Raw genomic sequence first — 16612 nt, 5'->3', positions numbered from 1 at the left:
TCTCTTTTTACTCTTTTGGGGAAGTCTTTTGATGCACATAGAATCTAATTTTTAGAAAGTCTCAGTCATCTAGTTTATCTTCTGCTGTTTGTGCATCTTGGGTTATGCTTGGTAGTCTATTATACCATAAATTAGGGCCCCTAAATCTGCCCCTATTTTCTCTTTGAGGAACTTTATAGATTTAGGTTTCACATTTAAGTCTTCAATCCATCCAAAGTTAGTTTTTGTATATGGTATGAAGTATGGATCTTGTTTTACTTTTATACAAATAGATATCCAGTTTTGCCAGCACCATTTGTTACAAAGCCTATCTTTTTCTCCATTTAATGGATTTCAGCCCTTTGTCAAAGATCAGCTGACCATAGGTGGATGGATCTATTTCTGGGTTCTCAGTTCTGTTCCATGAGTCTATGTGTATGTCATTGTACCAATACCAGGCTGTTTGACTACTGTGGCTATTTAGTAAGTTTTGAGAACTGGGAGTGTGAGACCTCCTACTTTGTTCTTCTTCTTCAGTAGTGCTTTGCTAATCTGAAGTCTGTTTCCTTTCCACATAAAATTAGTGATTTGTTTTTCCCTGTCTTTGAAAAATATTGATAGATTCTGGATCAGGATTACATTGAATGAATAGATTGCTTTGGGTAATATTGACATTTTCAAAGTGTTCCATCTTTCTATCCATGAGCATGGAATGTTCTTCCATTTATGTAAATCTCTTATAATTTCTTGAAGTAATGTTATATAGTTTTCTCTGTATAGGTCTTTTGTATTTCTGGTAAGATTTCTTCCTAAGTATCTTATCTTTTTGGTGTTGTTGTTGTTGTTAAATGCCATCGAGTCATTTCCGACTCATAGTGACCCCATGCACAGCAGAACAAAACACTGCCCAATCCCGTGCCAGCTCCATGATCCTTGCTATACTTGAGCCCATTGTCGCAGCCACCATGTCTTTTTGGTAGCTATAGTAAATGGTATTGATTTCCTTATTTCTTTTTCAGAGACCTTTTTGCTGGTGTAGAGGAATCCAACTGATTTCTGCATGTTGATCTTGTATCCTGCCACTATGCTAAATCTTTCAATAAGTTCCATTAGTTTTCTTGCTGAGCTTAGTGTTATTGGTTGCCCTGTGTAAGTAACTTTGTTTTTCTCATGCTGCTTTCAGGATTGTTTCTTTGTCTGTGGTTTTGGTGAGTTTGATGATGATATGTCTTGGTGATTTTCTTTTGGGGGTCTATCCTATTTGGGGTCCATTGAACTTCTTGAATGGATATATTCTTGTCTTTCATCTTATTAGGAAAATTCTCTTCCAACAAATCTTCGACAATTTTCTCTGTGGTTTTATTTGTCTCTTCCTATCCTGGAATTCCTATTGCATGTAGGTTATTCCTCTTGATAGTATCCTATATGAATCTTAGGCTTTCTTCATTTTGTTTTGATCTTTTTTCTGATTGATCCCTTAACAAAGTACTATTGAGCTATTTGTCTTCAATCTCATTAATTCTGTCTTCCAGTGATTGGATTCTACTCCTTTGCCCATTCAATGTGTTATCTATGTCTCAAATCTTCGTATTAATCTTCTGGATTTCTATTTGTTGTTTTTGTATCATTTCTAATTTTTTGTTTATTTTGCCAATTTGTTCTTGTATTATTTTCCTAAATTGTTGTAGAGTTTTGTCTGTGTGTTCCTTAACTTTGTCAGGGCTTTCCTTGATCTGTCTCTCAATGCATTGAAGATAACCAAATATAATTCTTTTAATTCCTTATCGGGAAGTTTCAATGCTGCTGCTTCCTCAGGGATGTCTTCTGGGTTTGTATCTCAGTCTCTTGTTTCTACTAATTTATGTTACTTCATTGGATGGACTTTGATGGTCTGTTGTCTCCAAGACATTGTGGTATTGTTGTATTTGTTTATTTTGTGGTTGTATGTTGATGTGATTCACCCAAGGTTTTTTCCTTCCTTTATTTTATTTAGATACATCTGTGTGAGCATGGTACTTAGCTCCTCTATTCGCTAGTTGTTAGGACTTTGCCAATCACCACCTGTCTCCTGGTGGGTGTGATAAGGAATAAGAGTGTGTGCACAGATCTCTGTTAGCTGTTAGTAAAGAGCGGTTGAGGGTGAGTTGAGCTAGTATTGGCCGCCATCTATTGTTAGTGGGTGCCAAAGTAAGTGGTTGCCCTCCCTCAGTGAGTAGGGCTGCAGTAGGTGCAGGTATGCTTAGGTTGTATGGGAAGCGTTGCTGCCTCCCACTCAGACAAAAAAAAAAAAAAAAGTTAAACCACCAAAAAAATAAAACCAAAAGAAAAAAAATCAAGATGCATACAAGCAGGAACAATCACAGAAAAAAGAAGACAATAAATTAGAAGAAATATTTTAAAATGTATTTTTAAAAGACAAAAGAATGATAAGGAGGGGAAAAACGCGTACAATATCTGGGGGGGGCAGGAAATGAGAGAAAAGAGCAAGAGTAAAGGAATAGTGAAGAAAACTGGGAAGACAAGGAATGGGATGAATCAAAAGAAAGGAAAAAGAAGGGAACCAGGAAAAGGGAAGAGAAAAAAAAGAAGAACAACCAGGGACAGGAAAGAGATATAATTAATTAATTAATTAAAAGGAAGAAAGGAGGAAGATGAAAAGAATCATTTAAAACAAAGAAAAACAAAACTGGAGGAGGGCACACACAGCCCTGTCAGGGCACAGACCAGGATGGAATTCCTGAAAGTCAAGAAAGTGAATAGAGGTGGGAGATGACCACACCACTGTTCACCAAGAAGGGGTGGGGTATAAGGGTAACAAGAAGAATATCACACCTTTCTAGTTGTCAGCCTCCAGTCAGCCTGTGCTGTCCTTGGCAAAGGGAGCTGATTCTTAGGTCGCCATCCAGGTCAGAACCCCACTTTGAGATATTCAAAATGGCCACACTGCTTGCAAATATTTAAAATGGGTATGCCCTTAAGACAGGGGGAAGTCCATAGGTCTGTTTATTCCCTTCTTTGGTGTTTTCCTTTCTGGTTGTCAGGCACCAGTGCAGTTCTTGCCTATATAGTCCTTGGTGAACAGAGCCGATTCTTAGCTTGTTACTGGGATGCTGCTTGCAAATATTCAAAACAGCTGCACCCTCAAGACAGCCAGCAGTTCCTAACTGTGTTCATCTCCTTCTTCACTGTTTTCCTTTCTGATTGTCAGACACCAGTGCGGTCCTTGTCTGTCTTGTCTGTGGTGAGCAGAGCTGATTCTTACGTTGCTATCTGGAATGTGCTTAAATATTTAAAATGGCTGTGCCCTCAGGACAGCCAGCAGTCCACAGCTCTGTTCGTCACCTTACTCACTGTTTTCATTCAGGTTCTACTATTAGTTGGTGTTCAATCCACTCCTTTACCCTTCCCTTCAAAGCTCAGGGTTCCAGGATCACCTTTGGTATTGGTTTCAGTTGGTTTCTCACTGCTTTGTTGCAGAGGGTCTCTGCAGCTTGGCTGCCTATTCCACCATCTGGCCAGAGCTCTCCAAGCTTTTCTTGGTTGTTTCTGGTGTGAGTCTCTCTGTGTTTCAAGTATATGCATGTATCAGTCTTGGGTGCTCACATGGGAGTTATGTTTTTCCAAGGCCAAGTTTCTCTGAGAATCTCTAATCCTGAGTCACATCACTTCCCTGTGTGAATTTTCCATAGGTTCTCACGTCCATGAAATAGTTTGGAAATCTTGTTTCTGGATTCCCAACACCCACATTTCCCAATAGGTTCTAATTTCCCCTTCCACCTTGGATTGAGCCCCAGCAGAAACTTTCTGGACACTGTGACCTGCAGGTACAGACACACATTGTCCTCTCTGCTGCTGCCAAAGCCCAGGGTCTTCTTCATGAAGGTTGACTTGAGTGTCCCTGTTATCGTGACTTGTTTTTTAACGTGGTGTCTATTTGTGTTTTGATCCTGTGGAGTGTGAGCTCCTGAAGGACAGGCACTGCCTTCTTTGTTCAAAAATCTAGTGACAGTACCATAAGAGTCCAGGGCTGCATCAGAGCTCATCATGTGCCATTTCTCACAGAACCTCAAGTGTAGGGGCAGTGGCAGGAAGGGGACCTATTTTCTCTGCCAGTCCAGCCCTTCAGAGGGATGTTCTTCATGTCTCAGACACAGGGTCGATGGTGGTGTCTAATAGGTCCTCTTCTCCCCATACCAACCCTCACCTGATATTTTTCTCTCACAGATGTTCACTCCCTTTCTTACAATTTCACCGTCATGTTTAAGTCACCACCTGGACGACAGTGGTGTGAAGTTCAGGGCTATGTGGATGAACATACTTTTCTTCACTACAACTGTGGCAGCAAAAAAGTCATGAACTTGACTCCTCTGGGGGCGAGAGTGATTTCCATGAAAGAATGGGAAGAACAAACCCAAACTCTGAAAGATGTGGGGGAAGAGCTCAAACAGCAAATACCTAACATTGAACTGGAGAATTACACAACCAGGGGTAAGTGTGAGAAGACCTCATGCTTTGAAATGGTTAACTGGATGAAGACAGAAGAATAGATGTTGAAGGGGTGGGGAGCCATTACTGAGTTTGTGTTTAAAAAAAAAAATGAAACTTTGTGCAAACTAGGGGTCCCTCAGCAAGGGCAGGCCTTGGAGAACAGAGTAGGGCCAAGAGGTGAGAGGGCAATAGAAGAGGTGGATGCTAGGCAAAGGGTTGGTTAGGACTTGGGAGTGATGTCTCTCCATGGGGGGCAGCTCCTCTCACCCTGCAGGCCAAGATGTATTGTCAGCGTGACTCAGGTGAACACACCAAAGGATTCTGGGAGTTTGGTTTTGACAGCCAGCTATTCCTCCTCTTCAACTCGGAGAACATGAAGTGGACAGAGATCCATCCTGGAGCCCGATTGGTGAGAGCGATGTGGAAGAAGAACAGGGATCTGAACAAGTTCCTCAAGAGAACCTCAGAGGGAGACTGCAACAGATGGCTTAAGGAGTTTTGGGGCCATTGGGAGAAAATGCTGGAGCCAAGAAGTAAGTGAGAAGTGGGGGAGAAAATAGTAGCTTCATTTTCTATGTGTGGGGGGGGTTGAGAGAGAGATCCATTCCTTGATGACTTCTTCTTGGGAGAATAGTGGACACAGGGATTTTCACCCCATCCTCCCTTTCCCTTCTCTCTTCCTGATACCTGTTCGACGCTGCAAGCACCTATGGTCCCTTCACAGTGGATTTCTTGCTGGCCTCAAATATGTGGGCATCATTATGTTTCCATACTTCTTCTTGCTATTATTCTCTTCCTAGAATAACTGTTTATTTCACTTGGTGTCTTTCTGGAAATCCTTCACAAACACCTTACATGTCAGTGCCTGAGGAGCCTTCACTGCCATCTTTGTTTATTACCTCCTCTTTGGCCACAGCTAGTGTGCTTCATTGTACTGTAAGCTTTTCCTTCTCCAACTAGGTGTATGAGCTCTGGGAGGACAGGCCCATCTCCTGTCCGTCTTCAACCCTAGGACCTATTATAGTGGCTAACACATAGTGGAGGGTTAGAAAATGTGTTTATACTGGGGTTGTGTGGGGAAGGCAGGACCTAAGGAAGGCATCTCCTCGTTTTATGATCTGGCCCAAGCACTTTCACTCTTCTGTTTCCATTTTAGCACAATTCACCACGGCCCCAGCCTCAGCCCAACCCACGACCGCAGGCGCAGTGAACCCCTGGATCCTCCTCATGATGCTCACCTGCTTGATCCTACTTTGCATCCAATGCTGAGCCCTTCGGAGTGACAGGTACTGTGAGCAGAATTGAGAGAGCAGTGTGGGGTGAGTAGCCTTGTGTGATGACTGGGGAGAGCCGGGTACCAGAGTGCTACCCCTGCCCCAGCCACTAAAGATTCTCATCATGTATGATGACCTCTTATCACTTGATACCAAAAACTGAATAAGCCCTGAGTTTCGATTAATTCTTATTGTCAAATGTTACTGGGAAAGGGAAAGGCCCACACCAAGGCTTAGGATCTGTTGCTGCTAAAGGGGTTTAGGAAAATGAGGTCTGATGCAGACCTGGGTCTCTGTTTGGGAGAAGCCCACAATGGTGGTTAACATGGAGACAGCAGGAACACAGACATGGGCACTACTGAAAATTTGGCAAGACAGCAACCTGTTTGTTCCAGATGATAAAATCCAGAGCAAAGGGATTCTGTTATTCAATCTGGACCAACCCCAGAAAAAGGGGGCTGCAAAGGGCGTTGCAAGCCCAACCTACTAGACTCAAGTCAAGATGCATATTTCCACTGATGTCTTGGGTTGCAGCATGGAGGCACGAGGCTCACAGTAGAAACTGGGCCAGGACTAGGTTCAGGTCTCAACGGATACCTGGTGATCCTGGCTCAGCCCTGGTGCAAAGCGTGTGGCAAGTAGTGTCATGGCAGACTCTAGATCTCTGAGCTATTTGAGTGCTGTCTGAACAGCATGGACTCGGGGGAATGGTGGGGCGGAGCTGGACCAGAAATGGATAGGCAGGGACAGTCACGCTCAGAGCTGTCTGTGGAAAGAAAGAGATTTGCTTGCCAGTCCACCCAGGCCTGGGTGTCCAGGCCATTCGCTCTGAAGAGCAGTTTCCCCCTGATCCTGTAGGTCCTGCCATCAAAGAGAGGACCAGGACAGAGTAAGAGAGCAAACGGCTTCAACCCTTGCTCTAGCCCTGAGCCCCAAACACCTGTAGCAGGGCCTGGGCTGACTCTATGGACACAGAGGGATGGAGGAGGCGGGCACAGGATGCAGGATACAGACTCGGAGAAGATCACAGGAAAGGGAAAGTGCATGGCCCTTGGTGGGGATAGACCCTGAGATGCGGAGTAATCAGGAGGGTGAGCCCATAGAAAACTGAGTCAGGATTTCCTGAGATACATGTACCAACATGTATTTCTTTTCTGAAGGCTGAAGATACTGCCAAGAAGCTCTGGAACCTGTGGTCTAGTCCAACCACTTTCCTTCCCAGCCTCCCAGCTCCCCACCACCCACTCTTCATCTCTCGGACATCAGGAGGGTCAAACTTTAGAGAAGCTCCGTAGCCTCCAGCACGTCCTGATGACCCCACAGATGCAACATTCCATCAGATGATGATCCTTTTCCTCGCTTGTCCTGATCAAGGTTTGCCTTTTTCTCTTGGTGCTAACTGATGGGATTGCGGTATGAACTTTCCATTAACTGGAACAAGAAATCGCAACAAAGGGGACATTTTCTGTCTTCTCTTTAGTTGTGGGAAATCAGGTACTTCTCTGAATCATGATTATGTCTTTACAAAGACAGTTAAATATTGTATGTAACTTCAGAAGTTCAGAGCCTGTTCCTGTGTGCTAAGAAAGAAGCTCTCCTTGCCTTAAGATCAAAATTATATTTATACTGATTCCTTTAGTAATTTATTCCCTATGTTAATATTTTAAATAAAATTACTGTTTTATCAAAAATGGAATTACTTGGGAATTTTGTTTTATAACCCTGAAGCGAATCATTGGCACTTCCTTCTTCCTCTGCATTACAGAGGACATAAAACTAATGATTCTGTTAGATTTCTTCATGAAGCAGAGAATTTAATCTCACTTAAATTATCTGTCAACCAGACTGGCTGCCACTCTCCTGATAGGCTGGCTGCAAACAAATATTCTGAGCCATAAGGAATGGGGATTTTTCTGATTTTTCTGCAGCACAAGACACCCCCATCAAGGGCACATAATTGTATGTAAATACAATTAGGTAAAAATAATAGTCATAAGTATACTTGAGGAAATTTTGAAGAAAACATATAGACACTCAAGATTTCTATTTAGAGTCTCTAGCTGAAATATTTTAAAATATAGTCATCTTGTTCTTATAATAAAAAGAAACAAATTGGGGAGTTGTAAACCTTTTCCACCTAACAGGCAAGAGATTTAAACTGCCAAATAGGTGTTGTAGAAGAAACAACAAAAAACAAACAAGGAGAAAGTAACTCTCAGTTTTCTGAACTTTTCACTAAAAACTTAAGAAAACCAAACCAAACCCACTGCCACTGAGTCAGTTCCAACTCATAGCAACTCCCATAGGGTTTCCAAGGCTTTAAATCTTAATGGAAGCAGACTGCCTCATCTTTCCCCTGCCAAAGGGCTGGTGGGTTTGAACTACCAACCTTTTGGTTAGTAACCAGAGATCTTAGCTACTGTGCCACCAGAAGAAGGGGGAACAAAATGGCAGAATTCAGTGACACTGAAAAGAGTTGACTGGTACGTAGACCAGAGGTCAGTTGTATTTTTCCGAAGTAATGATAACCATTGTATGGTCTTTAAATATCTTATACTTGTATCTTAAATTAGTTCCAATGAATGATAAAAATTTAGGAAAATATTTGAATGGTTGTTGACCAAATGGGATATATAAAAAATTATCTGCACATATAACAAAACTAATAACCTATGCTAGTATATGGCAATGGTCTGTTTTGTGTAATAGGCTCTTCTTTATTACTGTAAGAGGTACCCATGCTTCTGGTACGTAATTCTCAGAGCCCCTTCCTTGGTTTCTGACTGAAGTACACTGACAAATGTGTCCCTGCATGCATTTAAATTGATATGTTTTATTACCTACTAATAATCTACTCCTACTTCTTTTCCATTAGCCACTTAAAAAGGAAGAAGAAAGAAAGATGTAGTAATTAACCTCAAAAGACATGTTGCCGATTTTTTAAATGAAAGAAAGGAAGTGTAGGATGACAAGGTTACCTCATCCTATAAGGGAGGGTTATTTTGAATGACTTCAAGGAACCTCTTTTTTGTCTGTTTGGTATAAGACATCAAGTTAGTGGTTTCCTCTTCATTTAAAAAAAAATTCCTTCTTACAAAATCCTCTTGCAGAAATAAAATGTACATACCATAGCATAAGATACTAATTTCCTCAAGCATCTTCTATGAAGTTACAACACTTTAAACACTGTGTTTAAAATCTCGGACTTAAATTCATGCAATTAGAAGGTTCTGGAAGTCAGAACATTCATCCTCAAACCTGTGCCCCTCAATGCTCTGCTGTGTAAGCAAATCACTCAAAACTCACTGCCATTGGGTCAGATCTGATTCATAGCGACCCCCTCCTTGGGTTTGCAAGACAGTATCACTATAAAAGTAGATTGCTCAGTCTTCCTTCCAAGGAGTGGCTGGTGGGTTTGAACTCTCAGGCCTCTGATTAGCAGTCAAATGCCTTAGGTACTTACAACACCAGAGCTCCAAGTGTAAGCAAATAAAAAGTGGAAAAGCTGACACATCTTCTTCTGGGAGGCAGAAGGTTACCTCTCCATGTTGTCATCCTCAGGTATTTATTACCATAGTCAAATCCTTTCCTGTCACCAGTTTTCTAAATTAAATGTTTTATTTTCCTTGGATGAACAGCAAAATGCATACATTTCACAGCCTAAAAATATACAAAAACTGATTTCCTGAATCCTAGGGAGTTAAATTGTTTGCTTTGGAAACCTGGCTAAAATTGTATCAGGATATCTAAGGCAAAGTGACATGATTATAGTCTTATTTTCTTCCATTTCTGTTCTTTGCCATAGAAGAAATTGACCTTTCACCTGTAAGAAGAACGCAAAGTTTGCCTAAGATTATCATCTCTTTTTCAGTAAATCAGTCAACACTGAAATCTTCCCAATTTCCATTTAAATGAACCATCTCCCAAAGACATCAGTGCAAAGAGTTAACATTCTCAGCCACTAACCAAAAATCGGAGGTTTGAATCCACCCAGAGATGCAGCCAGAAAAAGGCCTGGTGATCTCCTTTCAAAAAATCAGCCATTGGAAACCCTCTGGAGTAGAATTCTACTCTGACACACATGGCATCACCATGAATCAGAATTGATTCCAGGGCCACTGGTTGGGTTTGGTACTATAATTCAGCATACTTTACTGAGCTTCTGTTTTTAGTAGAATGCGTGTTTTTGTAGCTTTTACTCTCTTTCTGGGCTCATCAAATTGCCTATTAATATGTAATCCAAACCATTTGCAAGTGACCTTTTTTGGATGTATATCAAAAACAGACCAAGGTACATTGTTGTTGTTGTTGTTATGTGCCATCGAGTCAGCCCTGACTCATAGCGACCCCTCCTTGGGTTTCCGAGGCAGTATCACTACAGAAGTAGGATTGTCCAACCGTACTTCCGAGGAGTGGCTGGTGGGTTTGAATGGCCAGCCTTCTGGTTAGCATTAGGAAGGGTAATAATCTGAAGCCTTTGACTTTGACACTACTAGCTTTTTACCCTTAGGTGGCTTTCTTAACCTCTCAGTTCCTTCATCTCAAAAAGAAAGATAATATCTAATCTAGAGTGTTGCTGTGAAGATTAAATGGGACAATGTATATCAAATTCTTGGTCTACTCCCTAAAACATAAACACTTGCCCAGTAAATAACAATGACAATGATGGTGATGTATATAGCAATGCTGATGCTGGCCCAGTCAGATAAGTATATGATTGAGCAACAGGAAAAAAAGAGAACAGTATTGAGTTTTTCATACCCAGCTCATGTGTTCCAGACAGAATTCATTCATTCTTCACTCAACCCAGGAAAGGGTTGGAATAAAGTGAGGTTTTTGAAGCTGTTTAAATGACATGGAGGGGTGAGAATGAGTCATTGACATATGGTGACGGATGGTGTAGAGTTTATATTCCAGTGATGAAGAAGACAACTAGGACATTACATAAGTATAAATATATAGTAGATCAGAGAGTAGTTAAGTAGTAAAAAGAAAAACCCAGCAGGAAGAGGCATGGGGAATGTAGAAGTGGGGAGCTGAAATAGTACACAGGAAGGTCTCACCAAGAAGGCAGATATAAGTAAAAATCTAAAGGAAGAAAAGTGTGAGTCATGTGGATACAGAGAAGAGCATCTAGGCAGAAGGATAAGCAAGCCCCAAGTAGGAGCCAAAATCAGTTGCTGCAAGATCAGTTCCAATTCATGTCCCCCATGTGCTGCTGAGTAGAAATGTACACAGGGTTCTCATGGCTGTGACCTTTCAGAAGCAGATTGCCAGGCCTTTCTTCCAAGGCACCTCTCAGTTGGTTCAAACCACCAGCTTTTGGGGTATTAGCCAAGCACTTAAGCTTTCGTGCCATCCAGGCTCTTCTGAAGTAGGAGCCCCCCCAAGTGTATTCCAGAATCAGCCAAAAGGTCCTAGTGATTCAAGTGGCCTGACCAAAAAGAGTAGGAGAATATGAGGTCAGAGAGATGCAAGATGTGTGTGGGGGAAAGGGATGCCAATCAAATGTACATCAGCATAGAGACTTAGGTTTTTACTCTAAAGTAAGAAACCATCAAAGAGGTTTAAACAGGGGAGAGTCATGGCCTGATTTATCTTTAAAAGAACTATCTGTCTGCTCTGATGAGAAGAGACCAAAGGCAGCCAGTTAGAAGAATAAACAATGTTCTGGGCACCTCTGTGAGGTCTCCATCCAGACCAGATGGTTTCCTGTAAGACCCTAGGCTGTCATGCAAAGTACTCAGTGTTCCTGACAGTGCACCTTCACAGCAGTCTTAAAGTTTGCAGCAGAAGAACTGAAGTTCCTGCAGCAACAAGTGCAATTATTACCAATGTTGGAATAGTAATAAATCCTGCACAGACTGATGGGAGATGCAAACCAAAATCACAATGAGATACCATCTCACTCCCATTAGAATGGTGATGATCATACAAATGGAGAAACAACAGTTATTTTTTTTCTAAAGCATTGTTCAGAACTGCTCATTATTCCTAGAGATGGAGTTGGAAGTTGTTAAAAGCTGCTCCATGGGACAGACTTTCAGAATACATTTGTTCTGTTTCATAATATTGAAATCAGGCTCTATAAAATCAGAAAAAGGAAAAGAATAGACAATATTCTAGGTGAGAGATGACAGTGGTGATAGTGAAGGTGGTGAGATGCAGTCATATTCTGGGTATATTTTAAAAACAATCGACAAGCTTTCCTGATGGATTATGAAGATAGAAATGACTGGAGGAGTGGACTTACCATTTACCAAGAAACAGAAGACCTGGCAGACATTGGTTTGGAGTAGAGTCAGGAGATGTAGGCAAAGCAGTTAGCTCTGAGTCTCAAGTTCAAGAGAGAGATCCAGACTGGACATAAAATTGCAGAATTTGGAGACTATAGAAGTCTTTTTAAGGTATTTGTATGAAGCACTAAAGCAATGATGGTGTTAACACCTAGTACAGACTTTGAACAAATCGAGCAGAAGACAACAGAGGAGAGGAACATAGAAATGTAAGGAGATGGGCAATGGTGATGAATGGCAAAGGGCTTTGGGGTCAAGGGTGCCAAATGCCACCAACTGTGACAGGAGACTGACCATGGAGGCAGGGCTGTGAAGGCAGCTGAACAATTCTGCCTCCTCTTGCCCCCCGTTGGGCCCAATCATCTCCCTACTGTCCGTTCTTATACCTCAGTCTACTCTCCAGACTCATTTCAAGGATAGCTGATTGATTATGTAACCCTAACTTGATTTTTCTATTATGAAAAATAATAAGAATTTATTAAAGGATTTACTATACAAATAAATAACCTGGATATATATATTTGGAAAGGAAATGTTTGTTCATTCACTCCATCTGCAAAGAAAATGCTTAAATTAGCATCTGGTTGTGCTTGTTAGCAATCACTCCAATCAAATCATCAAGGCAGGATCTCCCAAAAGGTCACCCCTGTGATCATCATAAACCATGACTTATGACACTACTCACTCCTGGGGCTTTTCTGCCCACATTCTGCCCTTCTCTGGCTTTCTCCCCAACCACAAGAACTCTGTTCTTAGCTGTTCCCCTTCTCATCCTGCACACGCTCTCGCTCTAGAAGCTCATATAGCCCACATAACCAACATTTTTCCATTTCTCAGTACTCAGTCTATGAAAACAGCTCTTCACCGGCTGTCTCCCATCTCTTGCAGGCATCTCAAAATCAACATCCCCAAACCAATGTTTTCTCTACAAATCCTCTCCTCCTTCAGAATTCCTGCTCCTTCATGATACACCATCATTTATGAAGTTTCCACAGCCAGAAACCTACCTTCCTTCATTCAGCCTCTCCTCTACCCCACATCCAGTTAGTCCTGTTAATTCTACAACTTAAATGTTACTACCTCCCCTACACCACTTCTGTAATTCATACATACTTTTGTCCTTACAAATAACACACACTCAAAAAAAAAAAAAAAAAAAAAACTCACTGCCATCAAGTTGATTACAACTCATAGCATCACCCATTGGGTTTCAGAGGTGTTAAATCTTTACAGAAGTTGCTTGCTTCATCTTCCTTCCACGGAATGGCTGGTGGGTTTGAACCCCTAACCTTCTGTTTAGCAGTCTAATGCCTTAGGTATTGCACCAGCAGAGATCTTAAATATACATACATGTACATATATATGTGTATGTATGTGTGTGTGTATTTTTTTTTCCATGCATGCATGCATCACTTGACATCCAAAAATAGGCTCTGTGAAATAGGACATTATGTGATTTGGATGTTGTGTGAACACCATATTATATATAATACTGCGTCCTAACAGCACTGAAACTCCGTTTTTAAAGAGCTTAAAGCCTGGTATTGACTTGACCTCCTTATGGATGAAGGCCCTTTCAGACATTCACTTCCAGAATAAGGTTTTGTCCATATTAAAATTTGCTAGGGCAAATAACTTTCCTTGTACAATCACTTTATCTAAGGTTTCAACACATTCTTCTGCTGTATTCACATCATCACTGGTACGCTCACCACTCACTTTCACATTATGCAGAAAAACATTGTTTGAAGCACTTGAACCACCCAGGGCTAGCACTAAACTAACATATTCTGATTCTGCTTTTCCTTTAAGAATCTCAGACAAGATTCATGCCTTAGCAGCGATCATCAATGTGCTGTGAGGAATTCACTTTTGTGTTTAGATTTTGTGGATTGAGGACAACCCACATCATTAGCAATTTCTCCATATCCGATATAGGGTCCCTCTCAAATTTTCATTAGCCTTGTACCTTTCAGTGGAGCTGATCCTTTCTTTAACAGATTGGAGAATTTTTTCTTTGCTTTTGTGGATCATCATGATTGTTGAGTGCAAAGAACTGAAATCACAAACAATAGCATTCACTGATTTTCCACCTCCATGTTGTTGAATAACCTTCTGTTTCCCTTCCAAATCAATGCTTCTCTTTGTCTCTTGATGCTGCTATCACTAGGGCTGGTTTTGCTGCATTTGGGAGCTATAACTCACTTCACAGTGATACTTCTGAAAGAAAAATGGAGATGATGCTACAACACTCAAGAGGTTCACAATACTTGAGATTGAATGCTGCTGCATACAAGTCAAAGCATTTACTATTTTACGGTAAACTTTTTATTTGTAAGTAGGGAAAATTCACATTAAAATAATGACAGAGGGGAGGATCCAAGATGGTAGACTAGGCAGATAACACTATCCAGACTCTCTACCCAATGATTTGAGAAACCAAGTGAAACAGATACAGATAACAATCCTAGAACTCTGAGCTTCAAAGAAAAGGATATAGAAGTAGGTCAAATGAGAGGAAGAGACTCGAAGAAACCAGTGAGAAATGAAGCTTTCAGAGTGGAGGAAAGCCAACTGGCACAGCATGGCCATTTTGAATTATTGCAGGCACCATTCCAATGGGAACAGGAACCAGATAATCACTTCACTTCTCAAGGACTGCACCAATAATCACATTGGTGCTCAGCAATTAGAAACATGTGATCAACCCCTTTACCTTGTATAACTTGCCAGTAACCAGAGGGGTGGTCCTCCCCAACCCTACCCACCTAGTGTTCAATGAAGGACAGAACAACTGGGCAAGGAGACAAAGATACAGAGAATTAAACAACATAATGAACCAACTAGACCTCACAGGCATATCCAGAACACCCCATCTAATAACAGCACAACATGCATTCTTTCTAGTGTGCATGGTATAGTCTCCATAATAGACCACAGGCTTCTCAATAAATTTAAAATTATTGAAATACTACAGAGCATCTTCTCATATCACAATACTACAAAATTAGAAATCAACAACAGGACCCTTTTACATATACAATACTGTGTTATCAGTGATAACAAACATTAATCTACGTGTAAATAGATGGGTAGAGTGATCAGGTATGTCCAGGCAAAAGGGAACATACCCATATATAAGGTTGGCAGATGATATTTCTACATACATATTTGTATGTGCTGTAAGAATGTCCATATATATAATAGAGCTAACAAGGGTCAAAGTTATGATAACTTTGTTGCCACAGCCAACTACACTGAGGGAGAGAGTAGTTGGACCTGTGGGCTCAGGACCATGGTCACAGAGGACATCAAGCTCAATTGCCATAAAATACTACATAAAAATCTTTTTCTACACCCTACTTTGATGAGTAGCAACTGGTGTCTTAAAAGCTTTCAAGCAACCATCTAGATGCAGCAATGGGTCTCTCCTCATCCAAGAAAAGAAGAATGAAGAAAACCAAAGATGCATGGAAACAATTAGTCCAAAGGACTAGTGGAGTATGTGAACCTCAGCCTATATAATATGAGACCAGAAGAACTAGATGGTGCCTGGCTACCACTGTCAACCACTCAGAAAGGGATCAGTGCAGAAGATCCTGAATAGAGTGGGAGAACAATGTGGAACAAAACTCAAAATCATACAAAAAAAAGACCAGGTTTACTGATCTCATAAAGCCTAATGAGACCCCAGAGATTATGGAATTGAACTCACTCTCATGGCTTCCAGCCAAACAATAGACAGGCATATAGGGTAAACATTTACATCAGGTGGACAATGAATAAGGAAGACCATAGATGAGTTGATGCTTTTGAGTTGCGGTGTTGGCAAAGAATACTGAAAGTACCATGGACTGCCAGAAGAACTAATAGTCTGTCCTGGAAGAAATGCAGCCAGAATGCTCTTTGGAGCTGAGAATGGCCAGACTTCATCTCACCTACTTTGGTCATATTGTCAGAAGGGACCATTCCCTGGAGAAGGATATCATCCTTGGTAAAGTGGTGGGTCAATGAAAAAGGAGAAGACCCTCAACAAGATAGATTGACACAGTGGCTGCAGTAATGGGCTCAGGAATAGCAAGGATCATGATGTTGGCACAGGACCAGGCAGTGTTTTGTTCTGTTGCCCCTAACATCACAATGAGTTGGAGTCGACTCAACAGCACCTAACAACAACAACAACATTTACAGCAGGTAGATGCACTCCTTAGAATGATCAATTCATGGACGAACAGAAGGGCAGCATTTGCACAGGGAGATAGCTTAGGGGACAGAAATGCATAGGAAAGAAGGATGCAGGAAAGAGGTAACTACTGGCAGGAAGTGGGAAGAGAGCTGTTACATTGTGGGGAATTGCAGTCAATGTCAAACAAAATGTATATGAACTGCTGTATGGAAAATTAATTTGCTCTGTAAACTTTCACCCAAATCACAATTAAAAACAAATGGAAAAGATAAAAAGAAATCAACAACAAGAAGACCAAGGGAAAAAGAAATCAAGTACATGGAAACTGAATAATACCCTGTGTGTTGGATTGGGTTCTCTAGAGAAACACAAAAACCAGCAAAGTATAT

General features: G+C 41.2%; 1 protein-coding gene across 1 annotated transcript in view; it reads left to right on the top strand.

Moving 5' to 3' along the window:
• Positions 1 to 5736, top strand: part of LOC103199018 (UL16-binding protein 1-like) — a 7476-nt gene extending 1740 nt beyond the window's left edge. The window contains exons 2-4 of the mRNA XM_007943225.1: positions 4204 to 4467; positions 4725 to 5000; positions 5624 to 5736. Coding sequence (XP_007941416.1) covers positions 4204 to 4467; positions 4725 to 5000; positions 5624 to 5736 — 653 coding nt within the window. The remainder of the gene's footprint in view (positions 1 to 4203; positions 4468 to 4724; positions 5001 to 5623) is intronic.
• Positions 5737 to 16612: the final 10876 nt, after the last annotated feature.

This window comes from Orycteropus afer, unplaced genomic scaffold (genome assembly GCF_000298275.1).
Source record: "Orycteropus afer afer isolate SDZICR_OR568_19922 unplaced genomic scaffold, OryAfe1.0 scaffold00101, whole genome shotgun sequence".
NCBI classification, from domain to species: domain Eukaryota; kingdom Metazoa; phylum Chordata; class Mammalia; order Tubulidentata; family Orycteropodidae; genus Orycteropus; species Orycteropus afer.
This window is presented reverse-complemented; position numbering and strand designations above follow the sequence as displayed.